At 30.4% G+C, this 23060-nt stretch overlaps 2 protein-coding genes across 2 annotated transcripts; one reads left to right on the top strand and one right to left on the bottom strand.

Moving 5' to 3' along the window:
* Positions 1-4688: 4688 nt before the first annotated feature.
* LOC141537112 (protein LTV1 homolog) lies at positions 4689-7079 on the bottom strand. The gene is made up of 4 exons (XM_074257953.1): positions 6185-7079; positions 5976-6104; positions 5721-5907; positions 4689-5640 (listed from the first exon to the last, which is right to left on the bottom strand). The coding sequence occupies exon 1, from the start codon at positions 6824-6826 to the stop codon at positions 6293-6295; it is 534 nt and encodes a 177-aa protein (XP_074114054.1). The 5' UTR covers positions 6827-7079; the 3' UTR covers positions 4689-5640; positions 5721-5907; positions 5976-6104; positions 6185-6292.
* Positions 7080-9635: 2556 nt separating this feature from the next.
* Positions 9636-11862, top strand: LOC141537097 (uncharacterized). The gene is made up of 6 exons (XM_074257932.1): positions 9636-9932; positions 10177-10242; positions 10376-10468; positions 10542-10795; positions 10865-11001; positions 11073-11862. The coding sequence occupies exons 1-5, from the start codon at positions 9824-9826 to the stop codon at positions 10949-10951; spliced, it is 609 nt and encodes a 202-aa protein (XP_074114033.1). The 5' UTR covers positions 9636-9823; the 3' UTR covers positions 10952-11001; positions 11073-11862.
* Positions 11863-23060: the final 11198 nt, after the last annotated feature.

Genomic DNA, 23060 nt, shown 5'->3' with positions numbered 1-23060 from the left:
TATGGAATTTAACAAATTCTCACTGTCAGAGTACTTGAAAGAATGTTTTCAAAATGCCAAAACAAACACAATATCTAAATCTATAAAAACATACATACGGCTTGACACTGCACATTTTCTGCATACTGTTAGTACATGGAAGCTGTGGAATTTTGTCTTGCACAAACACATTAAAACTTTTTATTTATATTGTGTTGGACTACTTATTGACGCTAAAGATTTTAAAACTCTTGAGCAAATTGCAACTCTAATTTTTATAGTTTGTAACGTTGAATTCGAAGATTCAGTCGTTGACTTTAAGGTTCGAAATGAATATATTACTTCATTAAAAGCAAGACAAATTTTAGAAAATCTAATATCAACAAAAGATATTACGACTTTTATTAACGAAATGGAAGAAAATGTTAATAAGATTAATGCCAGCTTTGATCCTGAAAAAGAAAATTCACTGCGCGATGAAAAAATTATAGTTGAGGATGTACATGAAATTTCAAGTTGGTTAGTTGAACTGGGGAAGCCCTCCTTATCGATAATAACAAATGGATCTACGTTAAATTGCTTCTATTTGCCAAAATTCTGCCCATTACTAAAAGAAAAATTGCAACAATTCGCTTTATGGTCTAAAGTTTGTATTAAACATAGTAACCTTCGGCCAACTTCTTCTTATGTTGAAGAGAGCTTCAAGGATTTAAAAATTATTTTACCTAAACAAATATCTCTTCCATCTAGAGTAGACATTTTTATAAAAGCACATTTACGAATGCTAATTGGAGGAGTAAAATTATTTCAACTAAAACTATCTAAATTTATAGAAGAGATCGTCAGCATCCAAGAGGATGAATTTGATAAAAATCTAGTTGCCAATGATGATGACAAAAAGCCTCTAAATGAATCTGATAAAAATCTAGTAGACAATGATGATAACAAAAAGTTTATAAATGAATCTGACGAAGAGCCTCTAGATGAATCTTCTTACGAGAACTGGAAAGGTTTGGGCAATGATCCAAAGCACAAGAAATTTAACTGGATTAATTCTGAGGATTTTAATGATGACGAAAACAAAGATGCCAGTATTCAAAATTATTCAACTCCGGTTAATGAAATTACCAAAAATAAAATCTCAAACTCTAATGACAACAGTGAAATTGAATTTGAGAAAGCTAATGTTCAAGAATGTTGTGCCACTACTATTAGTTTGTAACAGGGTAAAATTACCCTTAATCGATAAGTCACCGAATATCGATAATTATTCGACATAGCACTGGCGCGTCTCGATCTTCGGGCCTAAAGGGAGAATAGGAGGGGGTGAGTTTGGGTTAAAATAGGTGAGCCGTGCAGCGGAACAGGGAGAAGTAGTGTGACCGCCAGACTGAGTGCCACGGAAATCAAAAAGGACCGTTCCCGAGAGTAGTGACGAGACGAAGGAAGCCGACTACAACTAGGACTTCATCCTCAACGAGTGAGTTAGATCATCGTTTTGTTCATCAAGGTGTCAATTATTGCTCTGTGGGAAGGAAGTGGACCGCGGTTTATCCAATGCCCAGTTACTTCTCCTAATTATTTATCAATTGGATCGTTAATCGACGAAAATCTTATTCAATAATTAAATCGTAGAACATTTGCTAGTTTTTGGATTGAGTGATTTTCATGGGGGTTTATACCCGAGGATCACTTGATCGACCTTGCGGGGGAAATTTTTAATATCTAAAAGTTTTCAATCAATTAACTAACATCTAAGAAAATTTATTTAATTAATTTTTCAATAATTAACTGAGTAAAATTGATTGATTTTTGTCATTGAGAAAAATAGACAAATTTTTATTCGTGGAATTTTCGTCAAGCGTCAGTTGTGTGTCGCATAAATTCCAATACCCAAGGTCAAGCAAAGACTTGACTAGCGAATGTTCTAGCAATTGAATTGACTATTTCGACTCGTGTCGAATTTTTATAATTTATAAGACGAGTAGACGCTAGTGATAATGTTTTATATTAAGAATTAATTATTAAGAATTCTATATTGAGAATTAATTATCGAGGATAATATAGAGTGGAAAATTATTAAGAATATTATATTAGGAATTATTTATTGAGAATATTATATTATAAAACTATTCCGTCAAGTGTGAATTTAATAATTTTGGGATTAAGTCCGTAAATTAATTAAATTAATTTTACTCTAAATTGATAATTATCGGCATGGACATTAAGTCCAAGTAATCAGTGATATTGAGTCAAGGTCAACACGAAAAAAAAAGTTTAGTAAGAAATTGGTCATGATATAGGAATTTTCGTTTCACCGATAGCCAATGATTGAATAAAATAAAAATAAATTGTAATTAATTTAAAATCATTTTTAATTTAAAAATATAATTAATTAAGCGAAGTGTGGGTTATGTGTGTGAAGAATTGTATGGGTTATGCGTGATAGAGAGTGTTAATAGTGTTAAATGCGGTAGTCCTGTGGACTTAGTTTTAAGTTAAAAGTGCGTAAAGTGTGGAGTTAGTTTTGGTCGTCCGGTGGACGTTAAATTTTAAGCTTAGTTTTAGGTCAGGTGTGGGAGACCGTTCGTTAGAAAAAGCCCAGTAGTTTTAAGCAGGTGTGGGAGACCGTTCGTTCAAAAAAGCCCATTAGTTTTAGGTCAGGTGTGGGAGACCGTTCGTTAAGAAAAGCCCATCTAGTTTTAAGCAGGTGTGGGAGACCGTTCGTTCAAAAAAGCCCGTCTAGTCATCGTATCGTCAATTGGAGGTTCGTTTGTAAATATCGTTTATTTCGCAGTTATTCTCCGCTTCGTTAGATTATAAGTGTGTGTGTGAGCGCTTAAAATTGTTAAGTTTGTTAAATTTTTATTGTTAATAAAACTGATCAGATTGTTAATTAAATTTTTATTATTTAACAGCACCTTCCTCCACTCTCTCTACCCTAAGATAAGTTTTCTCAGCTCTGGACCGGTTCCAGGAACCGTGATTAATAATCCTGGTGGCGCCCTGGTAATTTTTATTGTTGTTAGTTTTGTTAGTTAATTTAAAAATTGATTAGGGGCCAACCTGAGCAGGTAAAACTGTTACAAGTTCTAATAACTCTATAAATGAAGATCATTGCTACTCGATTAAGTCCCCTTTGGTTGAAACTCACGAAAATAAAGTTGAATCTGTTGTGACTAGTATAGCAAGACAAATAAAAAAAGAAGGGAAATATTTTCAAGCATGTCCTGACATAAATTTGATTAATGATGGGGTTGTTAAAAAATTACGCGAAATGAACAAGGATAACTCGAAGAAGGGAAAAAAGAAGAATGTGTCTAAACGAAATAAAAAAAAGCTATCCAGAAATCTACTAGAAAATGGTAATTCATCTGGGCCATTAACGTTTGAAGGAATAAGCTGGTTTACATACAATACATGCCCTTTCGACAGCATTGCTCAAATTTTATATAGTGGGGCCTTGGAAGATCAGGAATTTCTAAATTTTTTGTTAAATTCTCAAAATCAAACTTTTTTATTTGTCGTTGATTTTTTGTCAAAGGGTATAACGTTAGAAAGCTTCGGTAAAATTTACTAAAGTAGATTTCAGATATTACATCCTATATATAAATATCGTGAAATAACACAGACAAATTGTGAGAATGAAGATAAAAATGACAATGGTAAATCTCTGTCACGGGTAATAGACTGTCAAGATGATGTAAACAGCTTATGGAATAGAATCTTTCATGAGCAGCCAAGTGTGTTTGAGGATTATCTTTGTCTAACCCCAGCATGCAAAAATCATCGCAGAAATCTACCTGTTATAAATGTCAACTATCAAACATTATATGATCATGGCTTTCAATCCCTTGAAAATTCCATTATTTTTGAGGGTGTTTCGCAGAATTTATTTTGTAAAAAATGTGAAACTAAAAATTTAATTTGCACTAGAACTCTGAATGTATATGTATATATTGAGTTGGAGATGCCAGAAACTTTTAATAAAAAATCAAAAGAGGCTAAATTACGTGATTTTCCGAAACACATAATTTTATCAGAAGAAAATTTACTGGGAGAAATAAAACAACTGCGTTATCGGTACTTACACTTTTATTATTTTATCTTTGCTATTATTTAAATTTTCTACATTAATATTTATATTTGATTTTAGTTTGTGTGGAGTGATAGGATACGCAAATAAACATTATATAGCTTATTGCCAAGGCTTATCAGGCACATGGCAATTTTTTAACGATCTTCTATCAGCACCACATGCAATTACTTCATCTACTTCAATTAATCCGCACGGAGTACTTTATATCCTTTGTCATTCCTCTACTTAGGTATAAAAAATGATTAAAATTATTTATTATAAGTGATAATTAATATAATTAAAATTATTAAAATAATTTATTATAAGTTAAGACACGATAGTTAATTTTAAGAATTTTGTGTTAACTATTTATGAAAATGTTTTATATAAAGATGATAGCAATCTAATTGTTTAGTTTGTTCACTGATTTATTTAATATAAGATTTTATTATACTTATAAGGTTCTTTTGTAAATTTTAAAATTTTAAACTAAAATTCTACACGTAAAATACTAAATAATAATTTTAGAACAAGAATTTTAATTATAATTTTTATAAGTTTGATAATTATTAAAATCTTTAAAATAAATTTATTGGATCAAGATTATTTTGCTTGAATCAAGATAATTTTTTATCAATGTTTAAATCTCATAAATTTTACTTTTAAACAAAAGTAGATTAATTATTCGGCGATTAGGAAAACAAAGACAAGGAAATATTGAGAGTTTATTCATATCAAATGTGTTAATGAAGAAGTGATAATGATTAATTATAGGATCTTTTTACATTTAGTACTTGGAGAAAGAAGATGAACATGGTGAACCTTTCTCTTACGCATTGTCATCATAAATTGATGAATTATTCAAAGTATCAGGTGAAAGCTGAAAGCCGGTAGTGTAAAAATGACGTTGCTTCTGATATGCTGAGTTCGTCTGATACTTTGTCATCAAGTTTTATTTGTTAAATATTTATTTAGAAACGGTTTATAATATTGGTAATTTAGAAAAAAATATTTTTGCCAGCTGTTTTAAATATTTTTAATTAATTAAATTGTTTTACAGGATTGTCAAGTTAAAAATAAGGATAGTGAAAATATAAAATACGAAGATCATCCTATGACATATGAGGGCATTTAAATAGATCCAGGAAAAATAAATGCAGAAAATGCTCCTAGTGCATTTGGTGTATATGACTTTTAAATTAATATTAAATTATTTTTTATTAACAAAAGTATTTATATTCATTTATTTATTTATTTATATATAATACTGTAAGCAAGTGAATGAAAAATAAAAATAAAAGCACCTTTCGATAATTCTTCAATTTCCCTTAACGTTTTTTTTTTTTTTTTTTTTTTTTTTTTTTTTTTTTTTCAGGACTTTCATCCTTCACTCTCTTACTGATCATACTATAATAACTTTTTTCAATCTCTGCGATCGATCTCGTAGCAGGAGATGGATTTCTTTCGTTCTCGTTTTCCAAACCTAATAGAGCCTAATTTTTTGCTGTCAGTTTTCCAGGCCGCTCGCCCAATACACCATAGGGTATTCCCGTGTGTTTGTTTATTTTTATTTTCTTTTCCCTCTGTAATAATAGTTGTTATATTAATGTATTTCTTATCTGATATGTGGAATAAAAATCGTGATGAAAAAAAAAAAAAATACCTTAATTCTAGGTTCTTCCAGTATTTTAGGATGATTATAAATGTTGCTGAGTAGACAAGATACTTTCACAGTTCCATTCATTTCTTAGACGTTCGTCTACTTCGACTTATTCTAGTTCTTCATCAGAGTCTAAGTACGATTCAATTATTTTTAAGCAATCTTTCATTAATTCTGAAATGCTTACTGCCTGAAATATCCAATATTACATTAACTAATCAACTTATTTAAATTAATAAAATTTAATTAAATACTTACAGATTCTTTTTGTTGTTTTTGAAAGTATTTTTCTATTTATAATATATATTCTAAATTATCGTCAACATATCCTTCAATTTCTTCACCATCAAGTGCTCCTATTTGTTCTTCATCATAAACTGCATACATCTATCATAAACAACGATATAATTAATTACTCAGTACTATTTAACTAACGAATAGTACATAGTTTACTTTGATAGTCTAACCTTTTCAAACTTTTCATCAACAAGTGCCAGCTGTTGATGTCTTCTGATGACACTACTGCTCATAGAATACTCGGTGAATCTCGACTTAGTTTCTTATTCTTCTTCAAACTAATATCGAGGACTATTTAAACTGCCAACTTCGTCTCTCTCTTCTTCAGAAATATCAAAGGGTTCCAAAGAAGCATCTGAATCATACTCATACCCATCTTGCTCATTGAATTGACCAGAACTTTCTGCGTTAGCCAAATGCACGAAATCATCCTCCAGCTGATTATCAGGATCATCATAGTCAAAGTCGTCATCCATAGCAGTCTCTACATCGGGATCAAAATCCAGTCTCGGTCCCGAAACTGGCGCAGCTTTATTCAAAAGACCAACTTTTTCTTCCATAGAAGAGGTGAATATCGACGAGGGCAAATTTAGTTTAAATAGTTCTTTAACATCCTTTTTCTTATCGCTATTGCTCAGCCCGTCCACTCGTTCCCATTCAACCGACAACTTTTTAGCATCCTTCAAGTGTCGTAAATAGTCATAGTCGTCATCAAGAAATATTCCATATTTTTCCTGTTCTTCTTTTTTCTTCTGCCTAAGATTTATTTTTACCGGATCCTTATCGCGTTTTTCGGAGTCAATCGGAACCATAAGAAACTGCGGAGCACTCTCCTCAGTAATCAACGGATGTTCTTGGGACTGGTGGACCAAGTGAAACTTCACCGAGTTGTGTTTCTCAATAAATTTTCTAATTTTTTCTTTCGGCTTAAAAATTAAACAGTTAAGTCAATCATTGAAATTACGAAAAAATAAATATAATCTACAAATTTTTTATTTCCCGTGGAATCACTACTCACTATCTTGCCTAGATTTTCATTTCATAATAAATAAATAATTTTACGAGCATCAGTGTATTAAAATTTTACATGAATGTTTCAGATTGTGCGGTTCATTATAGGGTACATTCGCGTTGGACGCTCACACGCTTTGAGCGCGCTTAAATGTCGTTTTCAGCGTTCGACTTGGTGCTGTGCACGATTGTCAACCGTTACAATTATTTGACTTTTAACGTATATTTTTTCTTATTGTTGAGATACTGTACCTCATAGTTTAGTTGTTTTGTATGAATACACACTCGTTCTTTAATTTATTGAGTTTCTTAGTGTACTCGTTATTGTTTACTTACTTATTTTTTTTAAATCTTCTGATCTTTTTTTTTGTTTATTTAACAAAAAAATTTGTTAAATAATGGATCGTAAACAAAGTAAAGTTATTAAAAACGAAAGAAAACTGCCAAACGACAGGAAAAAATTTAATCGACCGCTCAACAGATATGAAACTGAAAAAATACTGGCTCTCAACGACGTGATAGTGCTTCCAAGAGGAAATTATCACAAAAATCTGATTGTACAATTGATTCGAGTATTAGCTACAAAATTATAAATTTTTTTCGATATTTAATTTACTAAGTGGCTGTGTATCGTGTAAAAAGTGTGGTGGTGATGTAAACTTTACTGAGACAAGTATTCGAGGATTAGGTTTTAAACTAGTTGTGAATTGCAAAAATGTGATCCAGTTTTGATAAATTCATGTCCACTCATCAAGAATGCGTATGAAATTAATCGCCGTTTCATCTTTGCAATGCGGATAATTGGTATTGGGTTATCTGGAGCTGAAAGATTTTGTGCTTTCATGGATTTACCACGACCAATGTTCCATAGCTTTTACGATCGTCTGGTCACACAAATCAGAAATGCAGCTAGAAACTGTTGTGATTTAGTGTTGAAAAAAGCTGCTAAAGAAGAAATCCAAGAAACCTGCAAGCATTTAAAATCCAATGACATTCCTGGAATTTCTGTCTCCGGTGACGGTAGTTGGAAGAAAAGAGGGTTTAAATCTTCATTTGGTATATCTTCTCTAATTGGTTACTTCACTGGCAAAATCATAGATGTAAGTATGAAATCCAGTTATTGTAAGATGTGTGCGCTAATGAGCTCAAAAAAGGAACAGCTGAATACGATCAATTTATGCAAGACCATGCTCTAGACTGTCCAATAAACCATGAAAATTCTTCTGGACAAATGGAGGTAGATGGAATAAAAGAGATGTTTATGCGATCAGAGTTATTACATAACGTTAAGTATGTAAACTATATAGGTGATGGTGACACTAAAACGTATAAAAATATTTGTGATGCTAAACCGTATGGGGACATGGTGAAGATAAAAAAAAAGGAATGTATTAATCACGTGCAAAAACGAATGGGCAGTCGACTAAGGGCTTTGAAGAAGCAACGAACTAACAAGAAGACAAAAACAGGAAAAGAAGAAAATACACAGAAAAGTTTAGGTGGGAAAGGTCGATTAACGGACAAAGCAATTAATGAATTTACAAAGTATTATGGTTTAGCAATCAGACGTCATTCTAATGATGTTGATGAGATGTATAATGCTATTTGGCAAACATTTTATCACAAGTTTTCATCACCCGAAGATCCGCAGCATTTTCTTAGTCCTGAAGGTGCAAATTCGTGGTGTCAATTTCAAAAAGCTGTGGCAACAAATACTTTGGACTCATTAGTTGAAAAACCACCACTTCCTGCAGATATTGCGGAAGCTTTAATACCGATTTATGAAGATCTATCGAATCCAGAGTTATTGGAACGATGTGTCGGTGGGTTTACACAAAATAATAATGAAAGCTTCAATGCATTAGTGTGGCAGCTCGCCCCAAAAACAAATTCTTCTTATTCCCTTATTGTTGAAATAGCTTTATATATTTCAACAATTACATTCAATGATGGGGCTCTAGCAACTCTGAAGATATTAGAGAATCTCGATGTTAAAGTAGGACCAACACTCTACTCATACTGCGCTGAGCGCGACGCTACTCGGGTTAAAGCTGCTGAAAGCCGCATGGAAACGGCCAGTAAAAAAATAAAAAAGTCAAGGTCAATACTAAAGATAAGGAGGAAGAACCCTCATATGGCCCAGGACTTGATAGTTTGATGTGAGTATGAATATTTTGTGAAAGACTAGATTTTAAAGTTGCGAGAATCTTCTTAAAACTTTACTCGCGTTTTTCTCAAAACGACTTTTTTCAAACTTTCCGGTACTGTAACTTTCGTAAATATGAACCGATTCTCAATTTTTTTGTTTCCCCGTATTCGTCTACTTAGTGGCTATCGTCGCACGTAGGGGATTTTAAAAATTTTAATTTTTAAGATTTTTAAAGGCTGTTTGAGTCCAAAAAATGAGGAAAAAGACGAAAAATTTTCAATATGGCGCCATTTTTTCTCAAATCAAAATTTTCAAAATCCCCTACGTGCGACGATAGCGACATTCCTATAGATTAAAATGCCGTTTGGTTTTTGTTTCAGATAATCCGTTTTTGAGTTACAGTACCGGCAATGGAGGAAATTTTTTTGGTGCTCTACAAAAATGTTTATAACTTTGTGATAACAAAATATTTTTGAATAAAAATTTAGGAGAATTATCCTCAACATATACTTTATAAAACAAAAAAAACCCGATCCCCAAATTCCTTTATTATCCTAGTAAAAAAAATTCCCGAAAATTGCCTATTTTTTCCAGCGTCACAGTGGCTATCCCCCTTAAAGCATAAAAGTTAATTAAAGATCCAGTAACAATGGCAAACCTTTTACCAAAATTATTTTCTGTAAATTTGACTGACTCAGAATCAAATCGAAGTTACACAATTTCTGTTACCGCTGATGAAGCGAAGCGTCTTGAAAGAGGTACGTATTTTATTATGAATTATAAATTTGAAAAAATATCTATGTCGTTTTGTCCTTGCTTGAAAATTAAATTGTATTTTTAGACAGCTAGAAGTATTATTTATTCTCAAGTTCTATTTCTTAACACTTGAATAACGAGTGAATTAATAAATTTCTTCAATTGCAATGATATTAAAAAAAAGGTCTGGATTTTTCTTTTATTTTTTTCTTCTTTTTTTGGTGAAATGTGTTTTATTATTTCCAGACGTAGCTTTTACAACTTTAAAACTGGAAGAGGCAAAAAATTTAGAATATGCTGAACTTATTAGTGGTAGGTTTTATTTTCTTTTTGAGTTTAATCTGCATGAAATGTTTTTTATAATTTTAGAAAAATCTCACGGTTATGATAACTAAAAGTTCCTATTTGTAATTGAATTATTATTTATATAATTTATAATGTTCAGAACAAGACGTAGAAACGGTTGAAGCTTTGGATCCCGGTTTGAATTTTGATGAAATTGTTGACGAATCTCCTAAAAGTACAAATGAAGATTCAGGTAATTTAAAACTGAAGCAAATGAAATAAATAATAAAAATACAATTCATGGTAAAGTTAATTATTTGTTGCAGTATTTAAATGGCCTCATGAAGCAATTCTTATGCTTCTTGATGAATACCGAAAAGAACAATCAGATCTGACGAGCGGTAAAATTTCTCAAAAGAAAGTGTGGCTGAAAATTAGTGATCAACTCCGTGCTCATGGTCATAATGTCACAGGTCCTCAATGCCAGTCAAAGTTTTCAGGAATGAAGAAAACTTACAAAAAAATAAAAGACCACAATAATAAGTCGGGCAATTCTGCCAAGCATTGGCCGTACTTGACTGTAAGCTTAACTAATAAAATTGAACTAATAACATTTTTAAAAAACGATAAATTACATTAATTTCTTTAGTTAATGGATGAGCTGATGGGGGATAAGCCTTTTATATCACCACTTGCTACTTGCTCTTCTACTGGAAAAAAAAAGGACATTATCTGAATGCAGTAATGAAAGTAACACAAGTAGTGATGCGGACAGTTTTACAACCCGTGAGTATGATTTTACTTTTTACGAAAATTAGTATACTGTTAATATAAAACTATAATTTTTTTGCTTACAGAAAAAAAACTAAAGATTACACCGACTAATCAGTTAATAACTTCATTAGAAGAGCGATCATTGAAAAGTGAAGAGAATAAAGAACGTCGATTTAAAGAATTTATGGCTTTTAAAGCTCAAAAGGCAGAAGAGGCTCTTCAATATAAAAAACGAGCTTTGGATTTATTAGAAAAGCTTATAAATTCTAAAAATAGCTCTTAGTGTGATCATATTTTAGTGCTATACTTTTAAAAGTCTGATTATTGTTTTTACTTAAGATTTTTATTTATAAAGCTACTTTTTTATATAAAATATTTAAAGTACTAATGTATTTTAATATATAAACTATATACCTCCATAATTCAGGAATTACTTAAGTAAATATATTTTATAAGCGTTACAGATACAGTATTTTAATTTAAAAGAGATAAAGATTTTTAACATTAAAGATTTTATAGTTTATTGTACTGCTTATTTGTGAGAAAAAATTTATATCTTTGAATATAATAAATGAATGCTTTTAAAAATTAAGAAATGTTATTTTTTATTAAGCAAACTCACTCAATAGGTCATATACAATTTAAATAACAATTTAAATAAAAATTGTTCAAAAATATAAAATATTCCATTCAAAATATTGATTAACAATTTTAAAAAATTTACAATTCTGTGGTGGTTCAAAAATGATTAAAATATAAAAATCCGTACCATATTTTTTTGGCATAGTAAAATTTGTAGTTGATTTATAGTAAGAATTACAGTTACTTTTATTACACATTTCTTATAATTAATTGGTCACAAATACGATTCCGTTTTTCGGCACCTTCAGCTAATAATGCTCTATTTTGACCATTATCGTTTATGTCATTTATATTTACATTTTCTTCGATTATTTCGTCAATGAGAAATTCATCTTCTTTCAATAAGCATATATTATGCAATACACAACAAGCAATGATGTCTTCAGATATTAAATCTGTTCGATTCATATCTAAAACAGTAAGTAAGCTGCGAAATCTTTTTTTAAGTAATCCAAATGCACGTTCAATAGCTATGCGTGCTGAGGAATGACAAAAATTGTAATTTTTTTGTCGTGCTGATAAGTGTTCATTATCCCGATACGGTGTTAGTAAATGTTTATGGAGAGGATAAGCCGCATCACCAACTAGATGACAATCATTTGGAAATTTCTCTGGATCGCTGAGATAACCATGTACTTCAGATAAACGAAATACTCGTGCGTCATGTACAGAGCCAACATTACCAGCATAGCAGTGGATAAATTTATTTTGAGCATCACAAACAGCCTGTTTTGAATTAAAATGTAAAAATGAAAATATTTAAGGATTGTTACACGTGACTGCTTACTTACTTGTAATTGAATTGAATGATGTCCTTTTCTATTGACATAAGATTCCGAGTGTTTACGTGGTGTAGGAATATTTATATGCGTTCCATCAATTGCACCGATAACTTTAGGGAAACCGCTCGTAGCTTCAAATTGATTAGAAATTTCTTCAAACTTCTCGTTTTCAGGCCAAGTTATAAAATGTGGAGCTATTTTAACTAATGCTGATGTAACCCTTCGTAAACTTGAAAACGCTGCGGCAAAACTAACGCCAAATTTTTGGCATATAGACCTTCAAAAACAATTCATTCAGTTAAAATCAGTCTTATAACGAATAATTTTACCTGAAACTACAGTAATATTTTTTCATTATACCGATATGAGTCTGGAGTGGCAATTTTCCATATAGCGATCAATAATTGTTTTTCGGGCGGTATCCAAGACCGATTACCAAGATTCCGATAGCCAAGATTTTCGATTGGATATAATTCCGATAACCAAGAATCCCGATAAAATAGAAACCGTTAGCCTAAATTCCGATTACCAAGATTTCGATAGCCAAGATTTTTGATAGGGTATAATCCCATTAACCCAGGATCCCGATGGAGTAAAATTCCCAATGCATCTGCGAAAAAATTTTTATTCAGATAGGTGGCGCTATTTGATTGCAGCTGTTATGTCCTGGCTGAACGATTTAAGCCAACAGGTGACAGCACCTGTGATATAGCGGGAACAGATATTCAAATCGTATATTTTAAATATTATCATTTAAAAATATACGATTTAACTAGAACTAAGAGTAAAACAACATGTTTGTTAAAGAATTTAAGTTAACTAAATTTTCGATAGTTCGTTGGGTTATTTAGAAAAAAAAAACAAAAGATGTTGACAGAAAAGGGCATAGTATTGAATTTTCAAGAAACCCTAAAGTCTAAATAGCCCCAGGGCTGTTTTCTCGCCACAGGGCACTTGAAAATTTTGAGGAAAAGTCATAAAAGACACGTGTGGAAACTCAATGGGGTCTTGTTCTACAGAATATAAATAACGTAACCATAGGAATGCATAAACAATACATGTTACATAAATTTAGCTGAAAATATGTTATTTTATTTAATAAATAAACTAAAAGCCTTAAATAATATTAAATTTTGATATGTTAACAATTAAATTTCACTAGAGTTTAATAATTAAATAATCTTTTATTCTAATATAAATAAGTAAATAATAATTTAACATTGACCAATTATAATATAAGTACCAATTAGTTATAATATAAGTACCAATTAGCAAACCCCTGATCAAACTAATTACGATTATTATTATTATTATTATTATTATTATTATTATTATTATTATTATTATTATTATTATTATTATTATTATTATTATTATTATTATTATTATTATTATTATTATTATTATTATTATTATTATTATTATTATTATTATTATTATTATTATTATTATTATTATTATTATTATTATTATTATTATTATTATTATTGTTATTAATTGCTCAGGGGTTTTCCCGGAGTACTATTCTCCGAGGGCCCAGCCTGAGCGCCATCCATTACTGCTGCACCACTCCACACAACAAGGCGGTTAGTGAGTGCAGCAGGCCAAATTCATTTGCCTAAGTAGACGCAGGGATCCCAAAATGACAGCCTTTTGCATCCGCACTGCTAGAGACACGGCTGCTGAACTGCAAGCCGGTATCTTCGCAAGTGAAGACAAAAAGACTGTTTCATCCCTCCAAGGACGCCGACAACCAAAACGACGAGCTTGACACGGTAACCTGGGTAAGTTTGCCAATTTCAAACAGGAGATCCTGATATATTGTCTTTTGTGCTCTTCTTTGGCTGAGATATTGTATTCAGCTGGGGCCGAGAACTCAATGACATAAATGTCACGAGTAGCCTTGTCAAGAGAGCACAATATCAGGTTTGTTGTGATCTATCCGCCGGGTTGTTGCAAATGGCATGTTCCAATAAATTTTGGAACTGTCATTCTCAACAACCTGGGGAATATCTCCTGGCAAATAAGGCAGCACTGGTGTCACATCAATACCGCAGCTATATCTGAGATGATAGTACAGTACTCGCAGGGCAGCATTGTGACGCTGGATATATGCACCTCTTGCCAGCACTGGACATGCCGACAAAAGGTGCATCAGCGTCTCCGGATGTTGTCTACACCTCCGACAGGACGTGTCCGGAAGCTGCACCTGGAGCACCTTGCTACGGTATTCGAGAGTGTTAATGACACCATCTTGGCAGGCAAATATAAACCCTTCGGTCTCGGACATCAGGCCAGCTGACTTCAAGAAGGAGAATGTCAGCTGGATGGACAAGCCATGATCACGGACGTGTTTAAAGAACACGCTGTGCATGGACTTGTCCATCAGTTCACCAAGAGTAGTTTTTCCTCGGCTATCCTGATGACGCTCTTGAACTCCTCCTTTCGGAGTTCCATAAGAGCGTTTATTTCTCCAGACCAAGGTATTTGCCGCGTATATTGCTGCCTTATACAAGAACGACCCCTTCCGCGCATTTTCATGACTATGAACAAATTGCATCAGGAAGTCGTCCTCGTCTGCTGTGAAATTGACAACTTCGTGATGTTAAACCCAGAACCAAACGATCGTGAAGCCGCTCCAAACTCTGCAATCCTCTCCCACCGATGTTCCGGGAGAGGTACATCCTGGCGACTGATGAGTTAGGGTGCATGCTCTGATTCATATTGATGATCTTACGGGTTTTGATGTCGAGATCTTTCAAATCATTTCGAGGCCATTTCAGGATCCCAAAGAGTATAGTAGGACCGGGACAGCGAGCATGTTAGTAGCTGAGACTTTGTTTTTGCCGGAAAGTTCTGAGGACCAAATTTTCCGGAGTCTCCTAACATACTCACTGCGAGAGTTGTTCGGACTTCAGAGACGGCATGCATTTGCCGTGCTCTTCCATCCTAGATATCTGTACAACTCCCCGGTGTCTAATTCTCTTAAGACGCTCCCATCCACTAATTCGACATCATCCACCAGTATCAGAGCACTTACCCTCGCCAGATGTGTACGACCGCACACTTGTCCAACCCAAAAGACATTCCGACATCTCGTGTGTACTCTGCTACGATGTTGAGGGCCGCTTGTAGATGATCTTCATCAGCACTAGTATATCTTTAGATCATCCATAAACAGATGGTGTGATCGAGTATACTTTCGATCACCCGGTAGGCCCCACAGAGTACCCACGAGTTTGTCGGAGGGCAACAGATATTGGCAGCAGTGAAATGCAAAACAGCAGAGGGCTCAGAGAATCTCCTGAAAGACCCCTCGTTTGTACTCTACAACAGTTCGGTTACGTGCAATGCATTTCCACTTCCAATGTGAAATCGCGTTCGCCAGAGCTGCATCGTACGCCGAATACATCCACTGTTTGGCGATTGATTCCCAGGCATTTGAGTAGAGATATAAAAATTAACTCATGTGAAGTTGAGTCAAATGCCTTACGATAGTCAATCCAGGCCATTGACAGGTTGCGTTGATAGTAGATCGCGTCTTGAATGACGCATCGATCTACCATCAAGTTCTCTTGCAACCTGACAGGCCCTTTTACTGCCACGTTGTTCATATATCTGTTGCCACACAGGCTCTATCTGCTGCAAGATACGGTTATTTAAAATTTTTGTAAAAATTTTATAAACCGCATTCAAGCAGGTGATAGGCCTGAAATTCTTAGGGTCAGACAAGTCACCTTTTTTAGGTATCAGTACGGTTCGCCCTTCTACCAGCCAGTCTGGAATCGGATCGTCGCCTGAATGTATGATGTAAAATGCGGGCCAGATGAGGTGGGTAGAAGAAAATTCTTCCACCAAAGATGTTTAATGCCGTCTGGTCCCGGGGCAGCCCAATTTTGCTGCCATTTAGGCTTTACGAACCTTCACACTGACTGCAGGGCTCTCTTCAGCATTCTGTCGTCGGTGTTCCCGACAGAATGCTTTGAAGTCGTGCAGAGCTGGAGTATTGGCGTTGACGTTTGGTTGATCTCCATACAACTCAGTCCAAAAAGCTTCCACCCGCTCAGATGATGGATAATTCCCGGGAACATCGGTCTTTGGTGACAGAAACCGTGAAGGGCTGGATCGAAACAACGAGTTGTCGACCAACCGCTTCAGCCTTTTCTCTAATGACTTTTTAGCAGCCACTAGAGCCCGCAATTTATTAAGAGACTCTTCTTTGATGACAAGAAGAGTACTCTTGTTCAGTGTGTGATGACGCCTTCCGAAGTTCAGCAACAATGCGTCGAATTCGGGCGTGTATGCTTTTTGAGTTGTTTCGAACTCAATCACACACTGAATGCGGGAGACATGTTTCCGGGACATGTCAATTTTCAAGCCAAGTTGTGAGATGCGCTGTTTCAACTTGCCTCGATCGAGAGACATTGTCTCTCTCTATCGGAAAAAGCCGAAACTGCTGCACCATACACAACCTGGCTCACAGTGAGCAGAGTGGAATCCTCCAGGATGTTTGCACGGAGATCTTCGTTTACCGCGTCAAGCTGTTGTTGGGAGTAAGTTATCTTTTTAGATATGCTTACTTGCCGTCCTACAAAGGGTTGTTGTTGTCCTCGGAGGAACGGCGTCGTTCTTGGTGTAGTTGCGCCGGAAAGGAAAGTCTATTAGACTGCCTTCTGTCCGGCACAAGCGATCTTCTATTTCGCCGAAGATGAGCGGCATAATTACGCAGGTGTTTGGGCGTAAAATGCGCTGCTCCGGATGCATATCACTCCAAAGAGTGTGCATCCGGGCCATATACCCGCTCACCCCCGGCTCGCTGTTGGTAGCACACCAAGAGATCGACTCTCAGTTCCTCCGTCCACTTAAACTTAATCCTTAAGCGCCAGGGGTCGTCATCATTCATCGGGTCCGGCGTGCTCCTCCCACCTGATGAATGGTCCTCATCCGAAAAGGACCGGTTGTGGGGAGCACTTCTGAGTTGGTATCTTGTGGTAACTCAGTTATTTCCATGCAGTGGGTAGTTGGCCCACTGCACGGGCTACGTCGTTCGCCTACAGACCTGATGTTATGGTCTGCGTTTCCCGCGATGCGCCGCTTGGAGGCCACGTAGCAAGCATCGCTTATTATTATTATTATTATTATTATTATTATTATTATTATTATTATTATTATTATTATTATTATTATTATTATTATTATTATTATTATTATTATTATTATTATTATTATTATTATTATTATTATTATTATTATTATTATTATTATTATTATTATTATTATTATTATTATTATTATTATTATTATTATTATTATTATTATTATTATTATTATTATTATTATTATTATTATTATTATTATTATTATTATTATTATTATTATTATTATTATTATTATTATTATTATTATTATTATTATTATTATTATTATTATTATTATTATTATTATTATTATTATTATTATTATTATTATTATTATTATTGTTATTATTATTATTATTATTATTATTATTATTATTATTATTATTATTATTATTATTATTATTATTATTATTATTATTATTATTATTATTATTATTATTGTTATTATTATTATCATTATTGTTATTAATATAGTCATTAATAGCATAATCATCTTCATCAGTAATACTACTATAACCCCATTAATAAAATAATATATAAAATAATTCAGTAGAAGAAAATAATCTATCACAGTGTAAGTTAATAAGTAATAGTGTTCAAGGAACTAGGTTGTAAAAGATAGAAATTATGTGTTATAAGGATAAGTCTCTATATATGCATTAGTTGTAAGGAATAGTTAAGTTGTAACGTAGTGTAAGCCTATGTGTGTGGAAAAATGGAGGAGATGTGAAGCTGAGGACTTCGAATCAACGCTTTTGTAACGACACTACTCCTCGAGAACTCAAGTAGTTGAGAACTATCTATTGTTAAACAACTGTCGAGCGATTTTACAAGAGTTTTTCTTTTTTTTCTCTATTAAATAATCTAATAATAAATTAAAGTTCAAATATTGAGTAAACCAACTAAACAAACTCGTCTTATAATTTATTATTAAATTTAAATTCCTCTCCCGCACTGAGACCGAGTATTTCAATACTCCCGGGCGAGAAGCCGCCGTCGGTAAGATCCTTAATCGAAAATAATAATATGTTATAAACTAGATGGAGGCATAACACAGCTCATATTTTCCATAATACTTTAAGACTGTTTACATCAAACGACAGCATATTATAAGGAGTAATTTAAAAAATTTTTTAAGTTTTAAAATTTTGATTCTAATTCCGTATAGAACTAATTATATTTGTAATTAATTAATTAATTAATTTTAAATAATTAAATTGAAAGGTATAACACCAAATTAATAATGAATTTTTTTTCATTTTAAGATTTTTTAATTATTTTAATATAAAAACTAATCACTCAAAATTTATAAAATTTTATTTTTCAAATATACCATAGCTACTATTAACATTTTAATTTTTTAAATTAGTTCATAAAATAACTAATAATAAAATATTATTTTTTTAATTTCATCCAAAAGCACTTTGACCGATGACAGAAATGTAGATTTAACAAGTTGAGTCCGGCAGGCTGAAGATCGAGTTAGCTGATGAAGAAGATGAAGAGGAAGCTTCCCATTCCCCAGAGAATATTGATGAAGAATGGAAGAAGTTATTGTTTTTTTTATTGACATGACCGTGCTCGAAGAATTTGGATCTGTCATGCGGGCTGAAAAATGCGTGCCTCAGGGAAAATTTAACATTCTTTGAGCTACTATTTTCAAAATAAGGAAACTAGAAAATAGAATACTAGAAAATCGAGCTTGCTTTCACCAACATATTTATTATCGACATTTGAATTTATCTATATTATTACTATATTATTACAAATTGCACTGTAAATCCAAGTGTTTTAAAAGTGACTACAATGCTTCTACATAGAAACAAAACACTTGGATTTACAGTGTGTATTTCTTAATTATTGACATTTTTAAAAATATAAGGTCATCTTGAAATTAAGTTCATCGGAACTGTTCATTTGAGCACACACACGATTTTTTTCATATATTTTATATATATGATATTTCTCATATTTGTGAAATTTAAAAAATACATTTAAAGTTCGTGTGTGTATTTAAACGAAAGATTTCGATAAGTGTAACTCTATGATGAGCTTTTATCGTTAAAAATATCATCAATGCACAAAATACAACTTCATTACTTAATTATTGATATTTATGAAGATATAAGATCATCTTGATGTTTCGCTCATCGAGACCTATCATTTTAATACCCACACGAATTTTTTCAAATATTTTATAAACATTTTCCATATTTGTGAAATATATAAAATACATAAAAAATTTCTGTGGGTATCCAAATGAAAGCTGAATAAAAAGTTTTTTGCAGATGCATTGGGATTTTACTCCATCGGGATCCTGGGTTAATGGGATTATACCTTATCGAAAATCTTGGCTATCGGAATCTGGGCTATAGGAATTTAAGTCATCGGAACCTATGTTATCGGTTGTTTAAATCATGACTTTCATGGCTATAGAGTTCTACCCCACCAATGTCATTTACATATTTATGATTTTTTAGTACACAAGCTTTATGGAATAACTGATGACAGCCACTGCACTGATGAGCTGCTCTCAAATTTGTTTGCTTGCAATGAGAACATGTGTATCGTGTCGGTGTCACTGTTTTGGCTCCATCTATATCCATCTTGACTAACTAACTTTCACTAGCAATGTTGGTATCTTTTAAAATTTACTTAAACTGTTTTTATAACTAGCAATATACACGTGTTAATAAGTCGAAACCAAAAATGTATAAACACAACTACTTAATTGTTTAATACTAAATTAATTTAGTATTAAAATTAATTACACCTCTCACTATAATAATTCATATATCAAAATTTATAGAAAATTTTTCCAAACATTTTGATACACAGCACAATTTCACACACTAACTATAAACAACTTTACTATTAACTTCTTACGGAGCACAAATAAGTACGTCCATACTTGATAATAATAATAATAATAATAATAATAATAATAATAATAATAATAATAATAATAATAATAATAATAATAATAATAATAATAATAATAATAATAATAATAATAATAATAATAATAATAATAATAATATAATAATAATAATAATAATAATAATAATAATAATAATAATAATAATAATAATAATAATAATAATAATAATAATAATAATAATAATAATAATAATAATAATAATAATAATAATAATAATAATAATAATAATAATAATAATAATAATAATAATAATAATAATAATAATAATAATAATAATAATAATAATAATAATAATAATAATAATAATAATAATAATAATAATAATAATAATAATAATAATAATAATAATAATAATAATAATAATAATAATAATAATAATAATAATAATAATAATAATAATAATAATAATAATAATAATAATAATAATAATAATAATAATAATAATAATAATAATAATAATAATAATAATAATAATAATAATAATAATAATAATAATAATAATAATAATAATAATAATAATAATAATAATAATAATAATAATAATAATAATAATAATAATAATAATAATAATAATAATAATAATAATAATAATAATAATAATAATAATAATAATAATAATAATAATAATAATAATAATAATAATAATAATAATAATAATAATAATAATAATAATAATAATAATAATAATAATAATAATAATAATAATAATAATAATAATAATAATAATAATAATAATAATAATAATAATAATAATAATAATAATAATAATAATAATAATAATAATAATAATAATAATAATAATAATAATAATAATAATAATAATAATAAATAATAATAATAATAATAATAATAATAATAATAATAATAATAATAATAATAATAATAATAATAATAATAATAATAATAATAATAATAATAATAATAATAATAATAATAATAATAATAATAATAATAATAATAATAATAATAATAATAATAATAATAATAATAATAATAATAATAATAATAATAATAATAATAATAATAATAATAATAATAATAATAATAATAATAATAATAATAATAATAATAATAATAATAATAATAATAATAATAATAATAATAATAATAATAATAATAATAATAATAATAATAATAATAATAATAATAATAATAATAATAATAATAATAATAATAATAATAATAATAATAATAATAATAATAATAATAATAATAATAATAATAATAATAATAATAATAATAATAATAATAATAATAATAATAATAATAATAATAATAATAATAATAATAATAATAATAATAATAATAATAATAATAATAATAATAATAATAATAATAATAATAATAATAATAATAATAATAATAATAATAATAATAATAATAATAATAATAATAATAATAATAATAATAATAATAATAATAATAATAATAATAATAATAAATAATAATAATAATAATAATAATAATAATAATAATAATAATAATAATAATAATAATAATAATAATAATAATAATAATAATAATAATAATAATAATAATAATAATAATAATAATAATAATAATAATAATAATAATAATAATAATAATAATAATAATAATAATAATAATAATAATAATAATAATAATAATAATAATAATAATAATAATAATAATAATAATAATAATAATAATAATAATAATAATAATAATAATAATAATAATAATAATAATAATAATAATAATAATAATAATAATAATAATAATAATAATAATAATAATAATAATAATAATAATAATAATAATAATAATAATAATAATAATAATAATAATAATAATAATAATAATAATAATAATAATAATAATAATAATAATAATAATAATAATAATAATAATAATAATAATAATAATAATAATAATAATAATAATAATAACTGTCCCAGTCTTACTATACTCTTTCGGTGTCCTGAAATGGACCCGAAAGGATTTACGAGATCTCGACATCAAAACCCGTAAGATCATTAATATGAATCGGAGCATGCACCCCAATTCATCAGTCGCCAGATTATACCTCTCCCGGTCCATCGGTGGGAGAGGTTTGCAGAGTTTGGTGCGGCTTCACGACCGTTTGGTCCTGGGTTTAACTCACGAAGTTGTCAATTTCACTGCAGACGAGGATGACTTTCTTATGCAAATTGTACATAAACATGAAAATGCGCATAAGGGGTCATTCTTGTATAAGGCAGCAATATATGCGGCAAGAACCCTTGGTCTTGGAGAAATAAACGCTCTTATGGAACTCCGAAAGGAGGAATTTAAGAGCGTCATCAGGAACGCCGAGGAAAAACTACTCCTTGGCGAACTGATGGACAAGTCCATGCACAGCGTGTTCTTTAAACACGTGCGTGATCATGGCTTGTCCATCCAGCTGACGTTTTCCTTCTTAAAGTCAGCGGGCCTGATGTCCGAGACTGAAGGGTTCATATTTGCCTGCCAAGATGGTGTCATTAACACTCTTGAGTACCGTAGCAAGGTGCTCCAGGTGCAGCTTCCGGACACGTCCTGTAGGAGGTGTAGACAACATCCGGAGAC

Source organism: Cotesia typhae, unplaced genomic scaffold (genome assembly GCF_013202065.1).
Source record: "Cotesia typhae breed Kobodo isofemale line unplaced genomic scaffold, CoteBio_Ctyphae scaffold_58, whole genome shotgun sequence".
NCBI lineage: Eukaryota > Metazoa > Arthropoda > Insecta > Hymenoptera > Braconidae > Cotesia > Cotesia typhae.
The sequence above is the reverse complement of the archived record's forward strand: the minus strand, read 5'-3'. Positions and strand labels throughout refer to the sequence as shown.

What these genes read in the sequence shown, in the direction of transcription:
- LOC141537112 (XM_074257953.1), bottom strand. Translation starts at nt 6,826, where the DNA reads ATGGTTCCGATTGACTCCGAAAAACGCGATAAGGATCCGGTAAAAATA.
- LOC141537097 (XM_074257932.1), top strand. Translation starts at nt 9,824, where the DNA reads ATGGCAAACCTTTTACCAAAATTATTTTCTGTAAATTTGACTGACTCA. An exon ending in AGCGAAGCGTCTTGAAAGAG is followed by an intron (nt 9,933 to 10,176) that starts GTACGTATTTTA and finishes TATTATTTCCAG; the next exon opens with ACGTAGCTTTTACAACTTTA. An exon ending in AAGTACAAATGAAGATTCAG is followed by an intron (nt 10,469 to 10,541) that starts GTAATTTAAAAC and finishes TATTTGTTGCAG; the next exon opens with TATTTAAATGGCCTCATGAA.